This window comes from Oncorhynchus gorbuscha, linkage group LG19, assembly GCF_021184085.1.
Source record: "Oncorhynchus gorbuscha isolate QuinsamMale2020 ecotype Even-year linkage group LG19, OgorEven_v1.0, whole genome shotgun sequence".
Classification (NCBI taxonomy): Eukaryota; Metazoa; Chordata; class Actinopteri; order Salmoniformes; family Salmonidae; genus Oncorhynchus; species Oncorhynchus gorbuscha.
In genome coordinates, this window is record NC_060191.1 from 26316840 (window position 1) to 26343055 (window position 26216).

Sequence of the window (26216 nt, forward strand, 5' to 3'; positions counted from 1 at the left end):
GTAAAGCAATGCAAAATATACGTAAAGCAATGCAAACTATACGTAAAGCAATGCAAAATATACGTAAAGCAATGCAAACTATACGTAAAGCAATGCAAAATATACGTAAAGCAATGCAAACTATACGTAAAGCAATGCAAAATATACGTAAAGCAATGCAAAATATACGTAAAGCAATGCAAAATATACGTAAAGCAATGCAAAATATACGTAAAGCAATGCAAACTATACGTAAAGCAATGCAAAATATACGTAAAGCAATGCAAACTATACGTAAAGCAATGCAAACTATACGTAAAGCAATGCAAAATATACGTAAAGCAATGCAAACTATATGTAAAGCAATGCAAAATATACGTAAAGCAATGCAAAATATACGTAAAGCAATGCAAACTATACGTAAAGCAATGCAAAATATACGTAAAGCAATGCAAACTATACCTAAAGCAATGCAAAATATACGTAAATTAATGTAAAATATACGTAAAGCAATGCACACTTCTCCAAAAATGCTTTGCAGCTGCATCTTATAAATTGCATTCAGGAGACCAAGATGGGACAAGTTAGGGGGATATACAGTGATCGTGTGTCTTACTTCATTTTAAACTCAGGTGTAATATCTCTGGAATGCTTCATGATCAGTGGTTGGCACACAGAAGGGACTTCATCCTCACTAATCTGCCCAATTTTCAAATCAGCAGAATATTATTCTACACTTTTCGCAGTGGTGTGGAACTTAATGTCCACACCACTGCTATGGATGTTGTCCAGAGCAGTAAAACACCACTGTGTTCTGAAACACCGTTGCTGCACTGTCCTGAGTTGTCTCCTCTTGAGAGGTCTCATCATGGAACCTCTTTTTTTTCCCTCTGGCGATTATGTTCCTTGCTAAATTGAGGTGCAACCCTCATTTGCATAGCAATCAGTGTTGCCTCAGACAGGAGAGATCCCCATCCATCTCTAAGAGGCTCATTGGATGATTGTTTTTTGCCAAAAACAAGAAAAGAAAAAGAAACCGTTAGTTTTATTAGTGTGGCGCCCCTGTCTGTGTCATCCACGCATTGGTTTTGGTTCCTAATTTCAGTCTTTCGGTCAGGGAATACACAAACCATTGGCCTACATAAGAAAACTATTTTAGGTCCAGTAATCAAGAATACAATACAAAGTTTATTGAATCCTGTCAACCTCAACCTCTCTCCTTCGTTTAAATCACTTGTCTTGGTTATCTTTTCACACACGTTGTTACAAATACCCACAGAGGGTCGTGGTGATAAGGATATCTAACACAACCAAATGTGGAAGCTAAAAATGGTTGATCTCTTCCTGAAACACGTTTCCCTGTCACTATTATGTTTTTAACACGATTGTAAAAAAAAGTTAGCTAATTAACACTGCAGGGCTTATCTTAACATAACTTAGTCATTATAATAGTATAATAAAGTATTATAACATTTCCGTTTATCACTGGTATATTAATTAAATCAAGGCAGATAGATAATAAATACAATAATAATACAAATAATTATATTGCATTATTAGATTTGTACTATATTTTAAGCATACGTTTTTGTATGATTATATAACTACTAGGCTTATACCACCTCAGGAGAAAGGTCAATGAGAGCATTAAATAGGGGAGATTAAATTGTTTTATTTTTGCTTCATTAATCATTCTACAAGGAAAACAGTCAATCAATCACCATCGATCTGGGAATTCGTTTGACCAGATAGGCCTGACTTTTCATGCCACAATTCCAGAAGAGGTGTACTAAAGACAATTGTTTCGTTTGAGTCGTTGCGGTTGTAATTTCTTTAGGCTACTCTTCGAACTTCCCGCTGAAGATTACTTGAGTCAAAGTCCACTGGCTCCATAAAAATGCAGTGGTTTGATGATGACCGATCCAAACCTCTTCGTGGCCATCCAGTCCCATCCCCCTCCCATGCGTCACCTCAAATGAACCACAACTGGTTTGCTTACCTCTCCAAACCAACATTTTGCATCCGTCAGCAACATTGCGACAGCAGCAAAGTGACTGATTGTGATGGAACACATCGAGTATTCAACATGAACCCAATCACGTTACACCTAATCTCGTCACCCAATTTCAAATTAAAATAGGCCTAGTTATAACATGTTTTGAATAGCCTATTATATAATATATTGTTTAAGGGATATTTATTAAACATATGTTACGCACACATTTGATTTATATATTTGAAATTCAACATCTCCCATATATGGGCCATGTTCGGGTGTAACGTTGTCTGGTTGGTTTGCAGTTGCCTCTGACCATTTGCGTTGTATTTTATTAGGCTGTGTGGGGTCGCTGGCCAAATACGCACCCAGGACAGAGAGAGATGGGGTGGGGGCTCAGGGGGTGGGGGCTCAGAGCTAGCGCCGTGATAAGCAATGGTGTGGTGTGCGGTGGTCTCTCTGCATAAGCAACTGTGCGGTGGTCTCTCTGAATTGTGATTGGTCACTCGACATATGTGGGGCCCTCCAACATCAAGAACGTGCAATTAATCATGTAGGCTAATTGGGAATCACGTGGACCAGACCGAGAGGTTTGGGGTTGGTTGATGGTAGGAAGAAGATGCTCCCTGGTCCTTTCTATATTGATCAAGAGTGGAAACTGACCAGGGGAGGGATAAAGACGTGATCCAACGCGGAGCGGGGCCCGACACGTCCAGGCAAAAACACAGGGGGGACAGGGACTGATATAGACTAAAGACAAGCTGGACCGAACATGGCAGAAGGTAGGCCAATAATTTGGACTAAAACACTTTGCTTGGTTATTTGGTTTGATGCTATAGAGCCAGGGAGTCTCTGTTGTCCATAGATGAAGAGGTTTAGGGGGCTGGGTTACCTTGCATTGTCTTTTAGATCTTGGGTAATTATTATACAAATTCTTCCTTGTGACTCCCACCCCTCATTGTTTGGGGCGATAAGTTGCCAGACCCTTTTGTTTATTTCGCCCTCCCACTTTCCCACCGAAGTTAAGTTTTTGCTTTTCTGCGCATTTGGCATGAAAGTGGGAAACCGTAGGCATTACGCTGCTCGAAAGGGGAAAAGGATATCCAACATTAACTTGGGTGCTTCCTTTGACTCAAGGCGTGAATTGGCAAGATGGTTTATAACCAGGAATTCCCAGGTTGAGTAAAAATCTGACGATATATTGTGTTTAGTGTAGGCTCTGTCTCTAAAGAGATACAGAATGAATAACAGCTTACGAATTTAAAATTGTGTACAGTATGGAACTATTTTCCTTTTTAAATTGCCTAGTCAATACCAAAACATGCTTTATTTGGTTCGCAATAGGCAAACCAGACTCAAGTTGTCGTGTTGTTGACAAAGTAGGCTCTTTATAAATGTAAATGTAATTTTTGTACACGAATTTTCAAATGTAGTCTTGTAAATGCAAATTGATTGGTTTTATTTTCACAACGTAACTTTTTTTCTGTCGCATAAACGCAGCTAACAAGAGGCCCATATAATTCAGTTCAGCCATTTAGTGATATACTAGGTTTCGTCATTCGTTTCGTGTCGGCCTGTGTTGTTTCCTCACATACTAGTACACTTAATATATACTCACTATGAGTGTGAAATATATAGGTCCTACGTGTGAAAGATTGAAATATAAGATGGGAGAATAACAAATAATTCTAGCCATAGATAGAATTCTAGTTTATTGTTATCACGGACCGTTACAATATTGTTGTTTATGTATTGAAATTATAGGTCTATATTTAGGCATATGGATATGATTGGTTATTCGATTCGTTTTGCAACGACTTCTCCCGGTTTCTACCCAATGGTTATGAATGCGTGAGGAAAAACAAGGAAAGAACAAAGCTGAATGGCAATTTTACGCGCACACTCCTCTCTTAGTGTTCTGGTAAATAGTAACACGAACAGTGTTTAACATATTGTTCTAAATTACAGGAGTCTGCAAGACCGAAGAGGATGAAGGACTAAGTACCGAGGAGGATTCGGAATCTTTCCACGGTGTCGGCGTATGTAAATGGTTCAACGTGCGCATGGGCTTTGGGTTTTTGTCCATGACCAACCGAGAGGGGGTCCCGCTCGAGTCTCCGGTCGATGTGTTCGTCCATCAGGTAAGAGGGGGACCTTGGTTTTAAAATGAACTGCCTTACCGTCTAATTCCCACACCAAATATGTGGTGAATGGTGGCCCACTATACATTGACACAGAATAACATATTCAGTCAGTTTTCCATCTTAAACGAACACGCGTTGCTGGCTTACCATGTGACCTCGTGGTCATGTACAGTGGGGTCCAAAATCATGGACACCCTTGATAAAGATGAGCAATAATGACTGAATAAAATAAATTATTAAAATACTAGGCTATATTGTATGCGATAAAAAAATATAAAATTGTATTACTTTATACTAATACAATTGCTCAGAGAAATATATATTATTGGTTATTGATCAAATTGGTTTGTGTAATATGATAAATCAAATCGTAACATATCGATCAGTTGTGCAACGATTTATCTCCGTTTTCTAGCTAAGGGTTATGAACGCCGAGGAAAAACAAGGAAAGAATGAAGCTGAGTGGCCCAGTGGTTTAAGGCACTACATCTCAGTGCTAGAGGGATCACTACAGACACTCGTTCAAATCCAGGCTGTATCACAACCAGCCGTGATTGGGAGTACTACAGGGGGAGCGCACAATTGCGTTGTCCAGCGTCGTCTGGGTTTGATAATAATAATTTGACTTGCCTAGTTAAATGAAAGTTTAGTTTAACAAGTAATATTTGGCGGGTCAAAATAATTGACACCCCTAGAGATTCTTATAAATAATGTAGTCAAAATATTCATATTCGGTCCCATATCCCTAGCACTCAATAACTACATCAAGCTTGTGACTTTACAAACTTGTTGGATGCATTTGCAGTTCATTGTGCTTGTGTTTCAGAGGGTCAAAGATCATACCCCCAAGACATTCTAACCTCCCCTGTTATTGATAATGGTGAGAGGTTATCATGTCTTGGGGTTATCATATTTGACCCTCTGTAACTTGCTCACTCATCATTATTCACAATTCATTCAAGAGTAATTTTGACCCCTACCTTTCTTTCTCTGAGCAATTGTATTAGTATGAAATAATATAAATAAATAAAAATGCATGTACATACAATATAGCTCAGTGTTTGAATTATCTATTTTATACAATCATTATTGTTCATCTTTATCAAGGGTGTAAACAATTTCCAATAGTGTGCAACTGCAGCCCGCATTTCAGGCCGTTCCTGCATGTGGGCATTCCCCCCACAGTGACCCCTCTAGCACTGGGATGCAGTGCCTTAGACCACTGCGCCTCTCGGGATCCTATTGGCTGATAAAGGCACTGTATTATGAGCTGTCTTGTTTGCTAAATGAACAAATTAAGTAGGCGGTGGCATAGTGCATATAGCAATAGAAGCACAGTGACATATGCCTCATTGGGGTGGCAAGCTGACAAGGTGCAAAATCTGTCGTTCTGCCCTTGAACAGGCAGTTAACCCACTGTTCCTAGGCTGTCTTTGAAAATAAGAATTTGTTCTTAACGGACTTGCCTAGTAAAATAAAGGTAAAAAATTAAAAATTGCGTTCATACTTGTGGCTTTCAGTTAGTTATTTTTGTCCACCAATCCTATGGTAGTGAATGTCATTCCAGTTCATCTGTGTCATTCTAGTGCATTGCTTGCTATGAATTATATCTGATGGTGTTTGCATGTATAGGTAAAAAGACAAATGATGTCAGTTTGGAACACTGCCAAGTAGAAATAATTACTCGATCTGATTGGGAGGGCCTGGCTCCCTTGTGGGTACGCCTGGGCACTCTTGTGAATTACGCGGCTGGGTTAACCTGACCAAATTCACATAGAAATGTGAGTTAAAGATATGTCATTCTCATTAAAAGCAACTCTGGGGGCATCCCGGGTGGCGCAGTGGTTAAGGGCGCTGTACTGCAGCGCCAGCTGTGCCACCAGAGACTCTGGGTTTGCGCCCAGGCTCTGTCATGACCGGGGAGTCTGTGGTGCGACGCACAATTGACCTAGCGTCGTCCGGGTTAGGGAGGGTTTCGCCGGTAGGGATATCCTTATCTCATCGCGCACCAGTGACTCCTGTGGCGGTCCGGGTGCATTGCGCGCTAACCAAGGTTGCCAGGTTCCCGGTGTTTCCTCTGACACATTGGTGCGGCTGGCTTCCGCTGTGTTAAGAAGCAGTGTGGCTTGGTTGGGTTGTGTATCGGAGGACGCATGACTTTCAAACTTCGTCTCTCCCAAGCCTGTACGGGAGTTGTAGCGATGAGACAAGATAGTAGCTACTAAAAAACAATTGGATACCATGAAAAGGGGGGTAAAATAAAAAAATAAAAAATCTAGTCTCAGAAGCACTCAAGTCTAAAATAAAAAAATAAAATCTAAGAAGTGCTTCTTAGATGGTACAATAATTCTCTATACACTACCTTTGACTTTTTCCACATTTTTTTACATCACAGCCTTATTCTAAAATGGATTAAATAAACACATTTTCTAATCAATCTACACACAATAACCAAAGCAAAAACAGGTTTTTAGAAATCTGAATACCTTCCGAATGCATTGTACGTGTTTGTTTTGTCACATAAACTGACATTAGGCGTACTATTCGAATGTTAGCAATCAACAATTGGCGTCGCAATTTCTGCAAAGTGCAGCTTTAAAAGTGACTTAGTCACTTTTGTACACAGGTAATGCATGCCTCATTCACTTACGTTGATGTTTTGCTAGTGATGGCTGAAGTTTGATGTGTTTTTACAATTTCTTTTGGCAAATAGGCTAGTTTTAAGTTGAGGAGCCATCTAAAATACAGATTTGTCCTTTTAACTGTGTTTTTGTCTTGACACTTGAAAGTTCATTGCATGGTAATTTACTCCAAGTGAAGACCACGGGCCTACCTATGAGGCAATGGGCTTGTTCGACATTGCAGGAAATTTCAGACTGACTAATCAACAAATCACTTTGCATCAATGATAACTACTCATTATTTGTAGATCAGTCAGATGCAATTTACCCACTACGCATCACGAATTTGAAGCTCTCAAACATGATCAGTGTATTTTCATCCACATGGTGTCCAGGTCCCATGAGTGAATTGGGAAACTACCCAGGTTAACCCATCCTGACCAATAGTGAAGGGGGGGGCACCCTTTCCCTCCTAGTTTCCATGTGAGTGAGACACTTCTAGCTGAGAAGATAAAGGCTTAGCATCTCATTGAGAGAAGTCCACTTTTGTTATGCAGGTGAATGAGGACCCAAAAGCGACTTTACCGAAACAGAGTTTATTCCAAGTCAAAACAGGAATACTGAAACCCTCTAGTCAGTAGAGGGGAACAACTGGAGATGCGACCACAGACTGCAGGTCGCTTCGGGAAGGCGCAGGCCGTAGCTGATCTAGACACCTGCTCACACACAGCATCTGAAGAAGGCAAAACCATGACAGGACGGAACGAGGACATAGAACAGCAAACAATGATCCGACAAGGACAGAAGCGAAAACAGAGAGAGAAATAGGGACTTAATCAGAGGGCAAAATAGGGAACAGGTGTGAAAGAGTAAATGAGGTAGTTAGGAGAATGAGGAACAGCTGGGAACAGGAACGAAACGATAGAGAGAGAGAGAGAGAGAGGGAGGGGGAGAGAGAGGGATATAAAGAGGGAAAGAACCTAATAAGACCTGCAGGGGGAAACGAATAGAAGGGGAAGCATAGGGACAAGACATGACAATCAATGACAAAACATGACAGTACCCCCCCCACTCACCGAGCGCCTCCTGGCACACTCGAGGAGGAACCCTGGCGGCAACGGAGGAAATCATCAATCAACGAACGGTCCAGCACGTCCCGAGATGGAACCCAACTCCTCTCCTCAGGACCGTAACCCTCCCAATCCACTAAGTACTGGTGGCCACGTCCCCGAGAACGCATGTCCATGATCTTCCGTACCCTGTAAATAGGTGCGCCCTCGACAAGGACGGTGGGGGGGGGGGAGACGAACGGGGGGCGCGAAGAAAAGGCTTGACGCAGGAGACATGGAAGACTGGGTGGACGCGACGAAGATGTCGCGGAAGAAGCAGTCGCACTGCGACAGGATTGACGACCTGAGAAACACGGAACGGACCAATGAACCGCGGAGTCAACTTGCGAGAAGCTGTCGTAAGGGGAAGGTTACGAGTGGAAAGCCACACTCCCTGACCGCGAGAATACCTAGGACTCTTAATCCTACGTTTATTAGCGGCTCTCACAGTCTGCGCCCTGTAACGGCAAAGTGCAGACCTGACCCTCCTCCAGGTGCGCTCACAACGTTGGACAAAAGCCTGAGCGGAGGGAACGCTGGACTCGGCGAGCTGGGACGAGAACAGAGGAGGCTGGTACCCAAGACTACTCTGAAAAGGAGATAGCCCGGTAGCAGACGAAGGAAGCGAGTTGTGAGCGTATTCTGCCCAGGGGAGCTGTTCTGCCCAAGACGCAGGGTTTCTAAAAGAAAGGCTGCGTAATATGCGACCAATCGTCTGATTGGCCCGTTCTGCTTGACCGTTAGACTGGGGATGAAAACCGGAAGAGAGACTGACGGAAGCACCAATCAAACGACAGAACTCCCTCCAAAACTGTGACGTGAATTGCGGACCTCTGTCCGAAACGGCGTCTAACGGGAGGCCATGAATTCTGAACACATTCTCAATGATGATTTGTGCCGTCTCCTTAGCGGAAGGAAGCTTGGCGAGGGGAATAAAGTGAGCCGCCTTAGAGAACCTATCGACAACAGTAAGAATCACAGTCTTCCCCGCAGACGAAGGCAGACCGGTAATAAAGTCTAAGGCGATGTGAGACCATGGTCGAGAAGGAATGGGAAGCGGCCTGAGACGACCGGCAGGAGGGGAGTTACCTGACTTAGTCTGCGCGCAGTCCGAACAAGCAGCCACGAAATGGCGCGTGTCACGCTCCTGAGTAGGCCACCAAAACCACTGGCGAATAGAAGCAAGCGTACCCCGAACGCCGGGGTGGCCAGCTAACTTGGCAGAGTGAGCCCACTGAAGAACAGCCAGACGAGTAGAGACAGGAACGAAAAGAAGGTTACTAGGACAAGCGAGCGGCGACGCAGTGTGAGTGAGTGCTTGCTTTACCTGTCTCTCAATTCCCCAGACAGTCAACCCGACAACACGCCCCTCAGGGAGAATCCCCTCGGGGTCGGTAGAAGCTACAGAAGAACTGAAGAGACGGGATAAGGCATCAGGCTTGGTGTTCTTATTTCCCGGGCGATAAGAAATCCCGAACTCGAAACGAGCGAAAAACAACGCCCAACGAGCTTGACGTGCATTGAGTCGTTTGGCAGAACGGATGTACTCAAGGTTCTTATGGTCAGTCCAAACGACAAAAGGAACGGTCGCCCCCTCCAACCACTGTCGCCATTCGCCTAGTGCTAAGCGGATGGCGAGCAGTTCGCGGTTACCCACATCATAGTTGCGTTCCGATGGCGACAGGCGATGAGAAAAATACGCGCAAGGATGGACCTTATCGTCAGAATGGAAGCGCTGGGACAGAATGGCTCCCACGCCCACCTCTGAAGCGTCAACCTCGACAATGAATTGTTTAGTGACGTCAGGAGTAACAAGGATAGGAGCGGATGTAAAACGCTTCTTGAGGAGATCAAAAGCTCCCTGGGCGGAACCGGACCACTTAAAGCACGACTTGACAGAAGTAAGGGCTGTGAGAGGGGCTGCCACTTGACCGAAATTACGAATGAAACGCCGATAGTAATTCGCGAAACCGAGAAAGCTCTGCAACTCGACACGTGACTTAGGGACGGGCCAATCGCTGACAGCCTGGACCTTAGCGGGATCCATCTGAATGCCTTCAGCGGAAATAACAGAACCGAGAAATGTGACAGAGGAGACATGAAAGACGCACTTCTCAGCCTTCACATAGAGACAATTCTCTAAAAGGCGCTGGAGTACACGTCGAACGTGCTGAACATGAATCTCGAGTGACGGTGAAAAAATCAGGATATCGTCAAGGTAAACGAAAACAAAGATGTTCAGCATGTCTCTCAGTACATCATTAACTAATGCCTGAAAGACAGCTGGAGCATTAGCGAGACCGAACGGCAGAACCCGGTATTCAAAATGCCCTAACGGAGTGTTAAACGCCGTTTTCCACTCGTCCCCCTCTCTGATGCGCACGAGATGGTAAGCGTTACGAAGGTCCAACTTAGTAAAGAACCTGGCTCCCTGCAGAATCTCGAAGGCTGACGACATAAGGGGAAGCGGATAACGATTCTTAACCGTTATGTCATTCAGCCCTCGATAATCCACGCAGGGGCGCAGAGTACCATCCTTCTTCTTAACAAAAAAAAACCCCGCTCCGGCGGGAGAGGAAGAAGGCACAACGGTACCGGCGTTGAGAGAAACAGACAGATAATCTTCGAGAGCCTTACGTTCGGGAGCCGACAGAGAGTAAAGTCTACCCCGAGGGGGAGTGGTCCCCGGAAGGAGATCAATACAACAATCATACGACCGGTGAGGAGGAAGGGAGTTGGCTCTGGACCGACTGAAGACCGTGCGCAGATCATGATATTCCTCCGGCACTCCTGTCAAATCACCAGGTTCCTCCTGAGAAGAGGGAACAGAAGAAACAGGAGGGATAGCAGACATTAAACACTTCACATGACAAGAAACGTTCCAGGATAGGATAGAATTACTAGACCAATTAATAGAAGGATTATGACATACTAGCCAGGGATGACCCAAAACAACAGGTGTAAAAGGTGAACGAAAAATCAAAAAGGAAATGGTCTCACTGTGGTTACCAGATACTGTGAGGGTTAAAGGTAGTGTCTCATATATGATACTGGGGAGAAGACTACCATCTAAGGCGAACATGGGCGTGGGCTCCCCTAACTGTCTGAGAGGAATGTCATGTTTCCGAGCCCATGCTTCGTCCATAAAACAACCCTCAGCCCCAGAGTCTATCAAGGCACTGCAGGAAGCTGCCGAACCGGTCCAGCGTAGATGGACCGACAAGGTAGTACAGGATCTTGATGGAGAGACCTGAGTAGTAGCGCTCACCAGTAGCCCTCCGCTTACTGATGAGCTCTGGCCTTTTACTGGACATGAAATGACAAAATGTCCAGCAGAACCGCAATAGAAGCAAAGGCGGTTGGTGATTCTCCGTTCCCTCTCCTTAGTCGAGATGCGAATACCTCCCAGCTGCATGGGCTCAATCTCTGAGCCAATGGGAGGAGATGGTTGAGATGCGGAGAGGGGGAACACCGTTAACGCGAGCTCTCTTCCACGAGCTCGGTGACGAAGATCTACCCGTCGTTCTATGCGGATGGCGAGTGCAATCAAAGAATCCACGTTGGAAGGAACCTCCCAGGAGAGAATCTCATCCTTAACCTCAGCGTGGAGTCCCTCCAGAAAACGAGCGAGCAACGCCGGCTCGTTCCAGTCACTGGAGGCAGCAAGAGTGCGAAACTCTATAGAGTAATCCGTTATGGATCGATCACCTTGACATAGGGAAGCCAGGGCCCTGGAAGCCTCCCTCCCAAAAACTGAACGATCAAAAACCCGTATCATCTCCTCTTTAAAGTTCTGATACTCGTTAGTACACTCAGCCCTTGCCTCCCAGATAGCTGTGCCCCACTCCCGAGCCCGTCCCATAAGGAGTGATATGACGTAGGCGATCCGAGCTCTCTCTCTAGAGTATGTGTTGGGCTGGAGAGAGAACACAATATCACACTGGGTGAGAAAGGAGCGGCACTCAGTGGGCTGCCCAGAGTAACATGGTGGGTTATTAACCCTAGGTTCCGGAGACTCAGAAGACCAAGAAGTAGCTGGTGGCTCGAGACGGAGACTCTGAAACTGTCCTGAGAGGTCGGAGACCTGAGCGGCCAGGGTCTCAACGGCATGACGAGCAGCAAACAATTCCTGCTCGTGTCTGCCGAGCATCGCTTCCTGGTTCTTGACGGCTGAGTTGCGAGAATCCGTAGTCGCTGGGTCCATACTTGGTCGGATCATTCTGTTATGCAGGTGAATGAGGACCCAAAAGCGACTTTACCGAAACAGAGTTTATTCCAAGTCAAAACAGGAATACTGAAACCCTCTAGTCAGTAGAGGGGAACAACTGGAGATGCGACCACAGACTGCAGGTCGCTTCGGGAAGGCGCAGGCCGTAGCTGATCTAGACACCTGCTCACACGCAGCATCTGAAGAAGGCAAAACCATGACAGGACGGAACGAGGACATAGAACAGCAAACAATGATCCGACAAGGACAGAAGCGAAAACAGAGAGAGAAATAGGGACTTAATCAGAGGGCAAAATAGGGAACAGGTGTGAAAGAGTAAATGAGGTAGTTAGGAGAATGAGGAACAGCTGGGAACAGGAACGGAACGATAGAGAGAGAGAGAGAGAGAGAGAGAGAGAGGGAGAGAGGGAGGGGGAGAGAGAGGGATATAAAGAGGGAAAGAACCTAATAAGACCTGCAGGGGGAAACGAATAGAAGGGGAAGCATAGGGACAAGACATGACAATCAATGACAAAACATGACAACTTTAGCTGTTCATTCACTTCAGATTCCTGAAATCTAAGTGATTAAAGCCTCCGTGCTCCTGTCTCCTCTCTGCCAAGTCTATGTTAATGGTAAAGGAGGGAGAGAGATTTGAGGTTTACTATAACCCCAAAGTCACCATGCTGACATCAGCAAACCGCTTGCCCAAAGGACACCACACATGCTGTCTGCCTTCTGCCCGGTACTGTTGAAACCGACATTCATCTGTGAAGTGTACTTTTCCAGTGTGCCAGTGGCCATCGAAGGTGAGCATTTGCCCACTGAAGCCGGTTACGGCGCCAACCTGCAGTCAGGTCAGGACCCTGGTGAGGATGAATAGCATGCAGATGAGCTTCCCTGAGATGATTTCTGACAGTTTGCGGAAGTTCTTCAGTTGTGCAAACACACAGTTTCACCAACTGTCCGGGTGGCTGGTCTTAGACAATCCCGCAGGTGAAGAAGACGGATGTGGAGGTAATTGGCTGGCATGGTTACACCTGGTCTGCGGTTGTGAAGGCAGGTTGGACGTACTGCCAGTTGACATTGGAGGCGGCTTTTAGAGTGGCCTTTTATTGTCCCCACACAAGGTGCACCTGTGTAATGATCATGCTGTTTAATCTGCTTCTTGATGTGACATACCTGTCAGATGGATGGATTATCTTTGCGAAAGGAGAAATGCTCACTAACAGGGATTTAAGCAATTTTGTGAACAAAATTTGAGAGAAATAAGCTTTTTTAACTAATCTGTTATTTATTTACTTTATTGAACCTTTATTTAACTAGGCAAGTGTTAATTTGATGTGTTACGATAGCCAGGAATAAATGCTCCTTAAAGGGGTCTACACAGTCTACCCAAACGGGGTCCGTTTGCGCCGTTCTCTACATACTGTGGTTCTACAATGCATTCGCAAAGAATTCAGACCCTTTGACATTTTCCACATTTTGTTACGTTACAGCCTTATTCTAAAATTGATTCAATTTGCTTTTCCCCATCATCAATCTGCACACAATACCCCATAATGGCAAAGCAAAAACAGCTTTTTAGAAAATGTAGAAAATGTATTGCAAATAAGAAACTGAAATATCACATTTGCATAATTATTCAGACCCTTTACTCAGTACATTGTTGAAGCACCTTTGGGGGCGATTACAGCCTTGAGTCTTCTTGGGTATGACGTTACAAGCTTGGCACACCTGTATTTGGGGAGTTTTTCCCATTCTGCTCTGCAGATCCTCTGAAGCTCTGTCAGGTTGGATGGGGAGCGTCGCTGCACAGCTATTTTCAGGTCTCTTCTGAGATTTTAATTTGGGTTCAAATCTGGGCTCTGGCTGGGCCATTCAAGGACATTCAGAGACATGTCCCGAAGCCAACCATGCGTTGTCTTGGCTGTGTGATTAGTGTCGCTGTCCTGTTGGAAGGTTAACTGTTGCCCCACTCTGAGGTCCTGATTGCTTTGGAGCAGGTTCATCAAGGAACTCTCTGTACCTTGCTCCGTTCATCTTTCCCTCGATCCTGACTAGTCTCCCAGTCCCTGTGGCTGAAAAACATCCCCACAGCATGATGCTGCCACCACCATGCTTCGCCGTAGGGATGGTGCTAGGTTTCATCCAGAAGTGACTCTTGGCATTCAGGCTTGGTTTTATCAGACCAGAGAATCGTATTTCTGATGGTCTGATAGTCTTTAGGTGCCTTTTGGCCAGGTCCCAAGTGGGCTATTATGTGCCTTTTATTGAGAAGTGGCTTCCCTCTGGCCACTCTACCATAAAGGCCTGATTGATGGAGTGCTGCAGAGATGGTTGTCCTTCTGGAAAGTTCTCCAATCTCCACAGAGGAACTGTTGAGCTCTGTCAGAGGGACCATCAGGTTCTTGGTCACCTCCCCGACCAAGACTCTTCTCCCCCAATTGCTCAGTTTGGCCGGGGGGCCAGCTCTAGGAAGAGTCTTGTTGGTTCCAAACTTCTTCCATTTAAGAATGGCGGAGGCCAATGTGTTCTTGGGGACTTTCAATGCTGCAGAATTTTTTTTGGTACCCTTCCCCAGATCTACACAATCCTGTCTCGGAGCTCTACGGACTATTCTGTCGACCGAATGGCTTGGTTTTTGCTCTAACATGCACTGTCAACTGTGGGACCTTATTTAGTGGGGCGGCAGGTAGCCTAGTGGTTTTAGCCAGAGTAACCAAAAGGTTGCAAGATCGAATCCCAGAGCGGACAAGGGAGAAATCTGTTGTTCTGGCAGTTAACCCACTGTTCCTAGGCCGTCATTGAAAATAAGAATTTGTTCTTAACTGACTTGCCTAGTTAAATGAAGGTCAAATTTAACATTTTTAAAAATAGACAGGTGTGTGCCTTTCCAAATAATGTCCAGTTATTTGAATTTACAGGTGGACTCCAATCAAGTTGTCGAAACATCTCAGGGATGATTAATGGAAACAGGATGCACCTGAGCTCAATTTCGAGTCTCATAGCAAACGGTCTGAATATTTATGCAAATAAGTTATTTCTGTTTTTAATTCTTAATACATAAGACTGTGTAGAGCCCTAAGCCTCACACACATTGCACCGAAAGTGGATCCACCTTTTGTCTGCCGATCATTTAGCACGCAGTGTTTTAGGAACCACCAACTGTAGACCTCTGACCGACACCATTTTTCATCCGATTCTACATGTAAAATCAGTGCATGCTCGCTTCGCAAATTACGTTCAGAAGTGTGGAGTACTCCAGCAAAAGGTATTGGTGTATCTGAGCCATTACTTTCAGACCGCTGCTTTTTAGACCATTTATTTCAGCTATTTGAACTTTTAACCTGTTAAAATGGCCAGGACTACAATCACGCCCCAAATGAATGATTTCTTCCTTTAATACAAATCTATTTCTCAGTAAGTAATTTGTATGACTAAATACCTATTTCATTCTTCCCAGAATGCGGATATCTCTCTTCTGGTGCTGCCATTCTAGATTCCAAGCCTTTTAAAGATTATGTTTCAATAAGTGAACAGTATCTGTTAACGATGTAACTGGGACAATGGCCTCCTGAACCCTGTCCTTTGACATCTTAAGTGGTGACTTCTCCACTGATTTCCTCCCCTAGCCATCAGGGTTCAGGTCAATTACATTTCATTTGAATTCAGGAAGCAAACTCAATGCTTGAAAAATTCAGAATTGGAATGACAGTTAACTTCTTGAATTTAAATGGTAGTGACCCCAACCTTGCTAGCCATTGTTAGGAAGGCGAGAACATGTGTGTCCAATGTTCATCCATGATGGACGGATGGGAGCTATGGCTACGGTGTATTATGGCAATGAGGCTTTGGCCCCGAAATGAGTCTCTGCGTGTCAGGTAGAGAACATGAAGTCCTGGGGCCTGCTGGCCTTTGTGTGCAGGTGAACAATAAGATCACAAATCCCAATGAAGCATGCTCCTCTCGGCCGTGACCGAGCCCCTCAGCCCCTCTTTGTCCTAGCAGCAATCCCTTCCCGTTGTCAGCTCTCTCTCTCTCTCTCTCTCTCTCTCTCTCTCTCTCTCTCTCTCTCTCTCTCTCTCTCTCTCTCTCTCTCTCTCTCTCTCTCTCTCTCTCTCTCTCTCTCATCCTACGTCTTCATTCATCTACCCTGCTCTGTTTTATTCAAGCTAGTATGGACATAGCCTACAGTAGAGCTTCATATCGCCCTCCAATACACTTCACCAGTTTGGTAGGGTTTAAGGCCATATTAGGAGTCTCCTTTCTCATTCTACATGGTATGTTTTCTGTGTTGGGGGTGTGTATGGATGAACCTACCCACTCCTGTGGAGCAGGGGAGGTCACACGTGTGATGGGAAGTGGGTTAACAGTCACTAGAGCCAACGCACAATGGAGCAGCTTTTCAAGTGGGCACTTCTGTCACCCAAATGGAATTATGGAGGACCCATTGTGTGTCCCAGATCTGCTTGTAACTTCACAGCAGATGCTCATCAGTGACCATTACAGTATTAAGGAACTGTTCACTTTACTGTAATTCTCCTCCTACAGGTGCTATTGCATTGCTAGTTTTCGTTACACAATAGATGCAGTTCTTTGTAGGCCATGTGGCTTGTATTTGAATTTGTGTCCTGGTTAAAACATGATTTCTTTATGCTTCCCCTCAAAGCAACTGCACAGTTACACACACGTTGTTGTTGATATTTGAAGCAATATGCAGAGAAGGCTGTCAAAGAAGGATAAATCAGATTGTGGCCGTTTCCCATTCACAGATTAGTCCTAGTCCTGGACTAAAAGGCATCTTCAATGGATTGAGCTGGCTTTTTATGTCAAGGGCTAGACTAAATCTGGGTCTGGGAATTCGCCCCCTAGTCGTTTAAATATACCCTTAAGATTGCCTCAAATAATATAAGATCATCCCAGCCTGACAATGGCAGCCATTGACAGTTCTGGAGAGGAAATCCTCTGTGGTGAGCATGGCTGATGTCTTTCCTCTCCTAAAGTGGGTCCATGAACTCAGACAAATGGCACTTGGTGCCTAGGAAATACCTAAATGAAGTGACATAGCCATCAGTCTTGTCCTGGCACTGACCTGAGCATGCGAGAAATATTGTTTTTTTGGCTCTACACTTGTGGAGTTCTGTTCGCAGCGAAATATTGATCACCCTCTAATGGTGAAATTCTCAAAGGTCAGTTGAAACTTCTGATAGGAAACACCAGGTTTCATTGCTAATCATGTCAAAATCAATGATATCTGCTGCCTGGTTGCATATATAGCCTACCACCAATCCAACAGCTATTTTGGGGGGGTTCTTGTTTTACCCAGGCTGCCTCTGGCATTATACCCCTTAATGCACAGCCCATTCCCCTTTTTCATAGCCTCCCCTTTCCTCCCTCCCTCATTTTCCCCTCCTCCAAGGCTGTTTTTTATCTCATGGCTGAATGTCTCTCTGCTGAACAGCGCTGCCTGGGTCAACTGAGGTGAAGGCAGCAGAATTTGATCCGAAATCTGTAGGATACTGTATCTTAAAGTACTGGGTTGTATTCATTTGGCACCAATAAAACAGGATGGGACTATTTTAGTTTTGCGCTTCATAACGTTTCAAACGTTGTGTGCCCATATGAACACAAACCTGGTTTGATGTTAGCATAGTCTTTAGCGTTAATCTAAGGATCATGGTGTTGATTGTGTCCATACTCTTGGGCTGTTGAATGCTTTCAGGCTTTGAGTTGATATTGATTCCATGCTTAAAGTGTCACATTTGAGTAAAACAATCAATCGATTATTAACTCAAAGCTTGCGGGTACCTATCATTTGGAGTGACGATGTGTTGATTCTCAACTTATCTGCGTATCTCTCTGCCAGACAACCATCCAAGGAATGTTTTCCTGAACCCCCCCCCCCCAACCCCACCCCACCCCCAACCCTATCCCTCCCAGCAAGAATCCTGCAGTGGTGGTTAGTGTGTTAGTGGTTCTTTGTGATGTAGTTGGGGGGGTAGGGGACATTGTAGTGCGGAATGCAGGTCCTTTGGCAGAGGGGGATGGGTGAAGGTTATCACATCAGGTTTACCACTCAAACACAAGAGACTCACAGGCCACTGTGGCCAGTGTTGGGCAACAGACCAATGCAGACTAGGGAGGGAGGACAAATAGTCTGTCTGACAATAAGAGGCTTTGTAGTTGTTGTTTATTTATGAGGCGAGACAGAATGATCAACAGTCAGGAGACTTAGGACAGACGCCAGATAGCGCCTATCTCTGTTAGAAAAGTTTGAAGATAGCATAGTGTTCACAGAGGGTCACTCCTCAGCGTCTCCCTTGGCCGACTATTAGTTGATTTGTTAGCTGATGCTGCAAGGTCTTTGTGATTGCGTCGTCATTGATTTGGAGCATATCATGCAGCTAGACTTAAGATCTGTTCGTAAGGATGTGTATCTCTATGTTCAAAATGGGGTGTTTAATATGACCTCTAAAGGGTTACGGGGCCATATTCACAAGAGTCTCAAATTAGGAGTGCTATTAAAGGATACGCCTTTCCTTTTAGATCATAATGACTAGAATGATATGGAGAGCGGGAGCTGATCCTCGATCAGCACTCCTACTCTGAGATGAATACTTCTAATAGTATTCTGATGTTTCCTTCGACTGTCTTTCTCTCCCCTCCAGAGTAAGCTGCACATGGAGGGCTTCCGCAGCTTGAAGGAGGGCGAGGCGGTCGAGTTCACCTTCAAGAAGTCAGCCAAAGGCCTGGAGTCCCAGAGAGTCACTGGGCCAGAGGGCACACACTGTGTGGGCAGCGAGAAGAGACCCAAAGGCAAGAGCGTCCAGAAACGGCACTCCAAGGGAGATAGGTAAGTGCCTGCCTTGTATTCCCACTCTGTTTGTACATCGAACGGGGGCAAGGAAAACACTCAACTGTATACACTGAAACAGAAAGTAATTCCTGCAAATATTCAAAAAAGCTATATAACACGAATGTTAGGTGAAAAAGAGGTGGTTCACAAAATGAAAATGGACAGAAAATGCCTTATCAGATAAGCAACAATGTACTTGTTCATCTCACACACATACCGCTATGTACACCATAGTAGGGGTCTAACATACTCAAAGATAGTGGGCCAAAGTATTTTCTTTATCTTGGTTGGATCTCACATCTGCAATAGTCCATCCATTTTGGATATGATGCAAAACGGTGTTTTATCCTGTTCTGTCCTGTTCTTCTTTTCCTTGACCCCCACCCCTGGCGGTGGTTAGGGTCACACAGGCAGGCTTGGCGTGTGACCTGGTTCAATAGCTGTTTAATTCTGGACGTCCCTTGTGGATATACCCCCAGAGGTTCTCTCTTGAAAAACCTTTTCCAAACCTCTTCCACAAAATGTGTTTTTGTGGTGGTAACCTGAACTCGTAACATGAATGTTTCTGAATCACTTTAGATGTGGATTATAATTATCCTGCAATTACAGTTTAGAAGTAGTAAAATATGAAATATTACTCATGTTAGTTATAATAACCTGAGAGTTATTTGGGCTTGTCCCTTTAAAATAGCTCTTAATGGTTCTTGGTAGAACCATTTTATCTATGAAGAACCCTTCTAGAAGTCTTTTTTCCATTGAGAAGGTTCCGAAGAACCCTTTTGCATGAAAAAGGTTCCGTACCCCACTACTTGCATAATGCATTCCTTTTAAAATCCACAAATCCCTTTGCTTTTTCTCACCATAAAGTAAAGGTGAGAGGTGGGCCAGCATTGTGGGTCCTTTGTCCGTTGTGGATATTGTGATGGGTTAGAGAGGGGTATCAATGTGGCCTCCTGTCAGTTGTGATTATGCCCAGGGTGAGAATGGAGATGGTTACGGCCTCAACGAGTCCTGGGAGGCCTGTGGCGCACGATTCACTCTCCCCAGACTATGCTGGTCCTTATAAGAGGAATCCAAAGGAGGCCAGCTCCAACATTTTCAATGGAGAATAAGATCAACTGTTTTATAGTATGTCTTGAATATTAGTCAGTACATAGGTCTAAGATAAAAAACTATTTTTGTCAATGGCATATTCAATATTCTTTATTAGGTGGCGGTGTTTGCATGGGATTAGAAACAGAGGGCCCTGTTTCTAATGTGTGTTATCTGGACTCTAATATGGCCTTAGTCAGCCACACTTTATTTTCTGATTCCACCTTAAGGTGTCCACATTCTTCCGTGCTGAAACAGTTCGGATCAGTTTGTTCATATATTATGATGACATTTTGTGATGTTTTTGTTCATTTTGGACTTCGGTAAGGGCTTTTTCGGTTGTTCGGCCACACTAAATGTTTTCTTGAGACAAGCGGAAGTCGGTAGCCGAAGTCTACGCCCCTTTGTTGGTGATTGGTCAACGATAAGGGTTCATCAGTAAAGCCTTTGTTGTCATTCAACGAGAGACGACTCGTTTTCATGCACATTTTGTTATTGAGAAATACTGCACCAAACATCTAAGTTAGATGTAAAATTGCGTGACTAAGATCTCCTCTGCAAAAACGTCAAAATTAATGACAGATTTCTTGCATTATCTTAAATTAATTCAGACTATGTTGAGGAAGTGTACTGGCTACGGCGACTCAAAATGGACAAACAGTACTATTGCGACTTTTTTCTTCTTCAAGTGAAGGTATTTCAAGGGAGTATGCAATCACACGCGTTTGGTTCGCCAAGCCGACATCGGCTAGTTGGCATCCGAACTGAATCATGCTGACGCCTTCAGTAGGTAAATATGATGCAGGGAAGGGAAAAAACCCTGTCCATTTAATTGATAACAGATGTAGGAGCCCGGGAGGGGGTTAGAGGTCACTGTAACCATGGCAACCGTGTATGACTAAAATGTAGGGGGTTGGGGTTGCGGGGGTTAGAAAGGACTGCGGAGGTCAGAGTTGGGAGATCATTGCTGCAGCTGTTTAGACAAAGGACCATTTCCCTTTTCCTGCTCGCGCTCCCTGATGGATGTTGAGACAGTTGGGCCAGGCCAGAGCTTCTGTGTTAGCATACCTTGACACCAATCCAACGGCCAGTGGTACAAACAAATGTGGTACAAGTACAAGCAACTGACCCCCCTGAGCCTCCCCTGACCAAGCCTCATTTGCATCATTGGGGGAAGGAGGTCTTCAATAGCTCCTCAGTGGCACAGCAGCGGTGACAGCCCCACTCCCCATCTGTCAGCTGCCCCTGGACGCGTGGCTATTTTATAGGTCCAGTTTAAACTGAAGCCATCAAAGGAAGGCTACTCTTATGGCTACCATTGACCCTAACCCTTCTGCAAGTACTGTGATACTATGTGTACGTTCTATGGAGAAGCAATATAATTGATGTAGCTAAAAAGACCTCATTGCAGCAAAGTACTGTGGATAAAGAATGAAAAGGGTGGTTAATTTGTAGATGGAAGGCCATTCAAAGTAACAAATAGCCTACTGAAACATACAGAGAAAACATGCTTTTATAAATAGCGTACATCCTGTATTCAATTTGCATTTGCACATGAGGTAGAACAAAGATCATTTGCACTTTTTAAACCACTTTTAATCATCCTATTCTCATCAAAAAGGTTGGTCATATGCAGTGCTAGAGGCGTCACTACAGACCCTGGTTTGATTCCAGGCTGTGACATAAACAGACGTGATTGGGAGTCGCATAGATCGGCTCACAATTGGCACAGCGTCGTCCGGGTTAGGCCGTCATTGTAAATAAGAATTTGTTCTAAACTGACTTGCCTAGTTAAATAAAGATTAAATAAAATGAATAAATAGGCCACAGCATGGAACTGGCCAGATTTCTTGGTTTGCTCTGCTGCAGCACTAGCCTAACTGGCATATGCTGCCCTCTTGTGGATTGCAGGTGACAGCGCGTCTCACTCAATACGAGATCAGGGGCCATATGTAGGGAAGGTCAGTCAGTTGTACAACTGAATGCATTCTACTGAAATGTGTTGAACACATTTAACTCAACCCTTCTGAATCAAAGAGGTGCGGGGGGGCTGCCATCGATATCCACGTCATCGGTACCCAGGGAGCAGTTGTTGTTGGGGTTTAACTGCCTTGCTCAGAGGCAGAATGGCAGATTTTTACCTTGTTGGCTCGGGGATTCGATCCACCAACTTTTCGGTTACTGGCCCAACACTCCTATCAAATGTAGGTTCTTAATTTGAGCCAGTTTGCTAAAGCAGGAAAATAATCCTGCAGCAATAAGAAATGTAGATTATTTTGTGGATTACAATTACTGGACATTTTTGTAGGTGTTGAGATACATTTTTCTATAGGGAAAATCAAGTCTGAAATTTCTAAGTGGAAATGACGAACTTCAGAAGACTTTTTATATCTCAAATACACTACACATTTTTTGCATCGCTGGAAAGTTCTCCTGCAACTGGGTGATCAAATTAAGATCCTACATCTGTAGGATCAGGGCCTCACTGTCCATACAATCCTATTCATTGTGATATAAAGGCTGATCCTAAATCAGCACCCCTACTCTGAAACGCTTGATACATATGGCCCAGTCCTACATTTATCAGCCTGGTTCAGGGGATCCGTTTGAGCAAGGTGAGGTACAGAATCGCTAATCTTCATCACATAACAAGTAGTTATTTGAGAGGGGATTTGTAGATCATGATTCTGTGCAGTGTCTTCAAGCTCAAACGCGCACTTTGTCTTGTTTTTTAGGTGCTACAACTGCGGAGGCCTGGACCACCATGCCAAGGAGTGCAAGTTGCCGCCCCAGCCCAAGAAGTGCCATTTCTGCCAGAGCATTTCCCACATGGTCGCCAACTGCCCAATCAAAGCACAGCAGTCCTCGCCACGTTCTCAGGGAAAGCCCTCCTCCTTGAAAGGGGACGAGGAGGAACACGGCCACTCGGCCCCTCCCCCCGTGAGCTCCGATTGAACGAGGAGACGCAGGAAGGAAGCTTGGGGAAGCTTTACTGGATAGATGGCAGCTAAGTTTCCTTTCAACTGTATAAGACGCTTTTGGAACTACCTCAGGTTTTTGTAAACAAAACGATCATGAAGAAAGAATGTTACTGAAGTTAATATTTTGTGGTGTAACACTCACAAATACAGCTGTATTATTATAGCACTCAGGAAATATTTGTAAAAATGTATGGAACCGCTATTGAGGGGTTTAAACTTGTAATAAGTTATGGCACATCACATATTATTTTGATATCTTTATAGAATAGAAAGTTGTTTATTTTTCACTGAGCAGATCATGAGAAACCATGCCACTCACACTAGTATGCTACTATACTAAACTCACCAGGAAGCTTAAAATCACTGTGTCAAGTATAGCTAAACACTTTTGCTGCCTTACAACTTCTTGACTTTCCTGATTGTTACACCCCACTATATCCGACAAAGACAGAGTTGTGACACTACACCTCTGCAATGAATGTTAGTTTCATGGGTGGTAATGGGCGGGCACATCCGAACCAACGGGACGGGGTAATAGCTATAGGAAATGTATTGGCGGCTACCAATATTGTTGGTGACCATGCAGATGTCCTGGGGACAAATGAATGTCAAACCAAAAAGTATGGCATTTATGGCCAGCTTTCGGTTGTTGTTGTGGTTGCGTCATTTCTGTTACATGTCTGATCTGCTGCTGCTACATTACAACCATACTCTAGAACCCTACAGGTGTAGGATCTTAATTTGATCACTCTTTTTGTTGCTGAGAATTTTCCCGCACATTAGGAAATGCAACTTGTAGTGTATCCAAGACTTCTAAAGTTTGTGATTTCCACTTGAAAATGTCAAGACTTGATTTTCCCTAAAGAAATATGTATCGATCCTTATAAAAAAGTCAATTCATTATATTCCACATGATAATTCACATTTCCTGTTGCTGTAGATTTATTTTCCTGCAGTAGCAAACTGCCTTAAATTAAGATCTTACATCTCTATAATCAACTTGATCATCCTCTGCTTAGACTACATACATCAGTATTTGGAATTTAATCACTGACTCCAGAAATCACACCAATACCTGTGAAATGTATCAAACATAAGTAATTTATCATGTAGAAATCAGATGCAAGATTTTAATGGATTACTGAGGTTGATTCATAAATCTACATAATCATACTTGTCCTGTTTATACTTCACAGTCGAAGTAGCATCAGCATCAGGCTTTGTCTACTGTCTTAGAAAAAAAGGTGCTGCTTAGAACCATAAGGGTTTTTCGAATGAAAAAACTTTCCCACCACAAAGAACCCCTTTGAGAACACATTTTTTCAAGAGTAAAAGCGGGAGCAACACATTTTTATTCAGTGTCGTCAATTACTAGGTACCTATTTAAGACATTGCCTCCAAAGCTGCTTGTGAGGACTACACAGGAACACCACAGTCGTATTCACAAGGCACCAAACGGACTGAAACAGGAAGGGACTACCAGAATTTGTCCAATAAGAAACGCTTGTTTTCGTTTTTTGCGAATCGTTTCTGCTACGGCGTGCACTAATGAATATCGACCCAGCCCTGCATGGAGGTGCATGTAGAACTAGCTAAGCCAATCAGCCTTTACTCCTGTTTTACAGGAGAAGCTGAAAGACAGACCTCTAACATCCAAGTAATATATATTTAGAATTATTATGAAGCCTTTTAAAAATAGTCCTTGTTATTTATTTGTATCTAAATTGCGCTGCAGCCTCTCCTCATATTCAGGTTAAGGTCACTCCGTGATTGCCTGGTCCCAGCTCTGTTTGTGCTGTCTTGCCAACTCCTATGGTCATTGTTACGCCAAACAAAAACAGATCTAGGACCAGGTTAACTGTGGTGGGTTTTCTAGACATACTAGACATCAGATATCTTAGCCATTCATGTCTGACTTTATCTTGTTCAATGCTGTTTTAGTTTAAAGGGACATAACACCTCAAATCTAAGTTTGTCAGATACCTCAAAGGGGTCTCCTGTTGAGATAAATCCATGTCCCAGGCTAGTTTTGTATCCAGCTATGCCATAATTCAAAATGGAATTGCTGTGCTTATCTTTTCCATTCATTTGGAGTTGAGTCATATCGCTGGATCTACACCACCAATGGCATAGAATGTGGATTCATCTTGACATAAGACTACTTTTGTCATCTAAAAACATCTCACAAAGTTTATAATGACCCCTTTAATAATTATGTTGTTCTCTTTACTTTGCCTTGTATGATTTACTGCTACACACAATTAGCGTTCCAGTGTTGTGAATCTTCTCTTTTTATCTATGCCAAAACCAATGCAAATGTCACTCTTGCACTAATCATGTAGGAGATGCATTGTTGTATTCTATTCTATTCAGTTTAATCTTATGAATATGTGTTCCATATTTTATATTTTGATTTACAAGATACGTATGGTATGTAGGTGGTGAACGAAACGTACACATAACCTCCACTCAGGCTCGTCTCTCAGGAATCACAAATCTGACAACTCAGGGAATACTTCTGATTTTTTTTTGAAGGCTTGGAAGGGGCGATGGAGGAGGGTTGGGATTGGGGTGCAATGTTTGTCTATATTAGTTGTATGTGTGCAGTGAAAGACAAGGGAGTGTTCTGGTGCCAAATCAAAGTGCATGACAATAAAATGGTAGAGGACCTCTGGGTCCAGTTTTGAATGTCTCGGCATAACAGTAAAACTCTCTTTTTCTCTAATCCGCACAAAATGGTTTAAAATGGCAGTTAATCATGAAGAATAAAACAAATTCATAGAGTGTCCTTAAAACTAGTCTTAAAATGTTTTGACATGTGAGACGATATGAGTTATTACACACTATATTAAATACTTATACTTTGTCAACATATCTAATACCACATCTGCTGATGTTCTCTATTATTTTGCCCTACATAATCATATGTCATGACAGGCCTATACTATTCCTCTATTGTTGTATTTTCCCCTCTATAATCGTTGTTGATGGGGAGTTTATGAGAATATCGTTACCAAATTAAGGGATTGGGTTAGTAGTATTAGACATATTCGAGTTGTCTCGTCTCAATAGGTGGATTGCCCAGATTGTTGATATTGGGCAATGGGATATATTATTTCCCAAGTCGTACAGGTTTAAGGAAGTGATACATGTTTGAACACAGGATTTTGTCATGCAAAGAAATGTGTTTGAAAGCCCATGTCCATTGATTCAGTCATGTGGGGGACT

The 26216-nt window shown here is 43.8% G+C and overlaps 1 protein-coding gene across 1 annotated transcript; it reads left to right on the top strand.

Annotated features, from left to right (window-relative positions):
• The first annotated feature begins 2747 nt into the window (after positions 1-2747).
• On the top strand, positions 2748-24448 carry lin28aa (lin-28 homolog Aa). Its single transcript, XM_046313695.1, has 4 exons — positions 2748-2757; positions 3944-4116; positions 18728-18912; positions 22743-24448. Exons 1-4 carry the CDS (start codon positions 2748-2750, stop codon positions 22960-22962), a joined length of 588 nt encoding a protein of 195 aa, XP_046169651.1. The 3' UTR covers positions 22963-24448.
• Positions 24449-26216: the final 1768 nt, after the last annotated feature.

Bases quoted from the DNA above. Each gene is read 5' to 3' on its own strand.
- lin28aa (XM_046313695.1), top strand. The intron at 4,117-18,727 runs GTAAGAGGGGGA...TCTCCCCTCCAG, and splicing joins TCGATGTGTTCGTCCATCAG to AGTAAGCTGCACATGGAGGG. The intron at 18,913-22,742 runs GTAAGTGCCTGC...CTTGTTTTTTAG, and splicing joins CGGCACTCCAAGGGAGATAG to GTGCTACAACTGCGGAGGCC.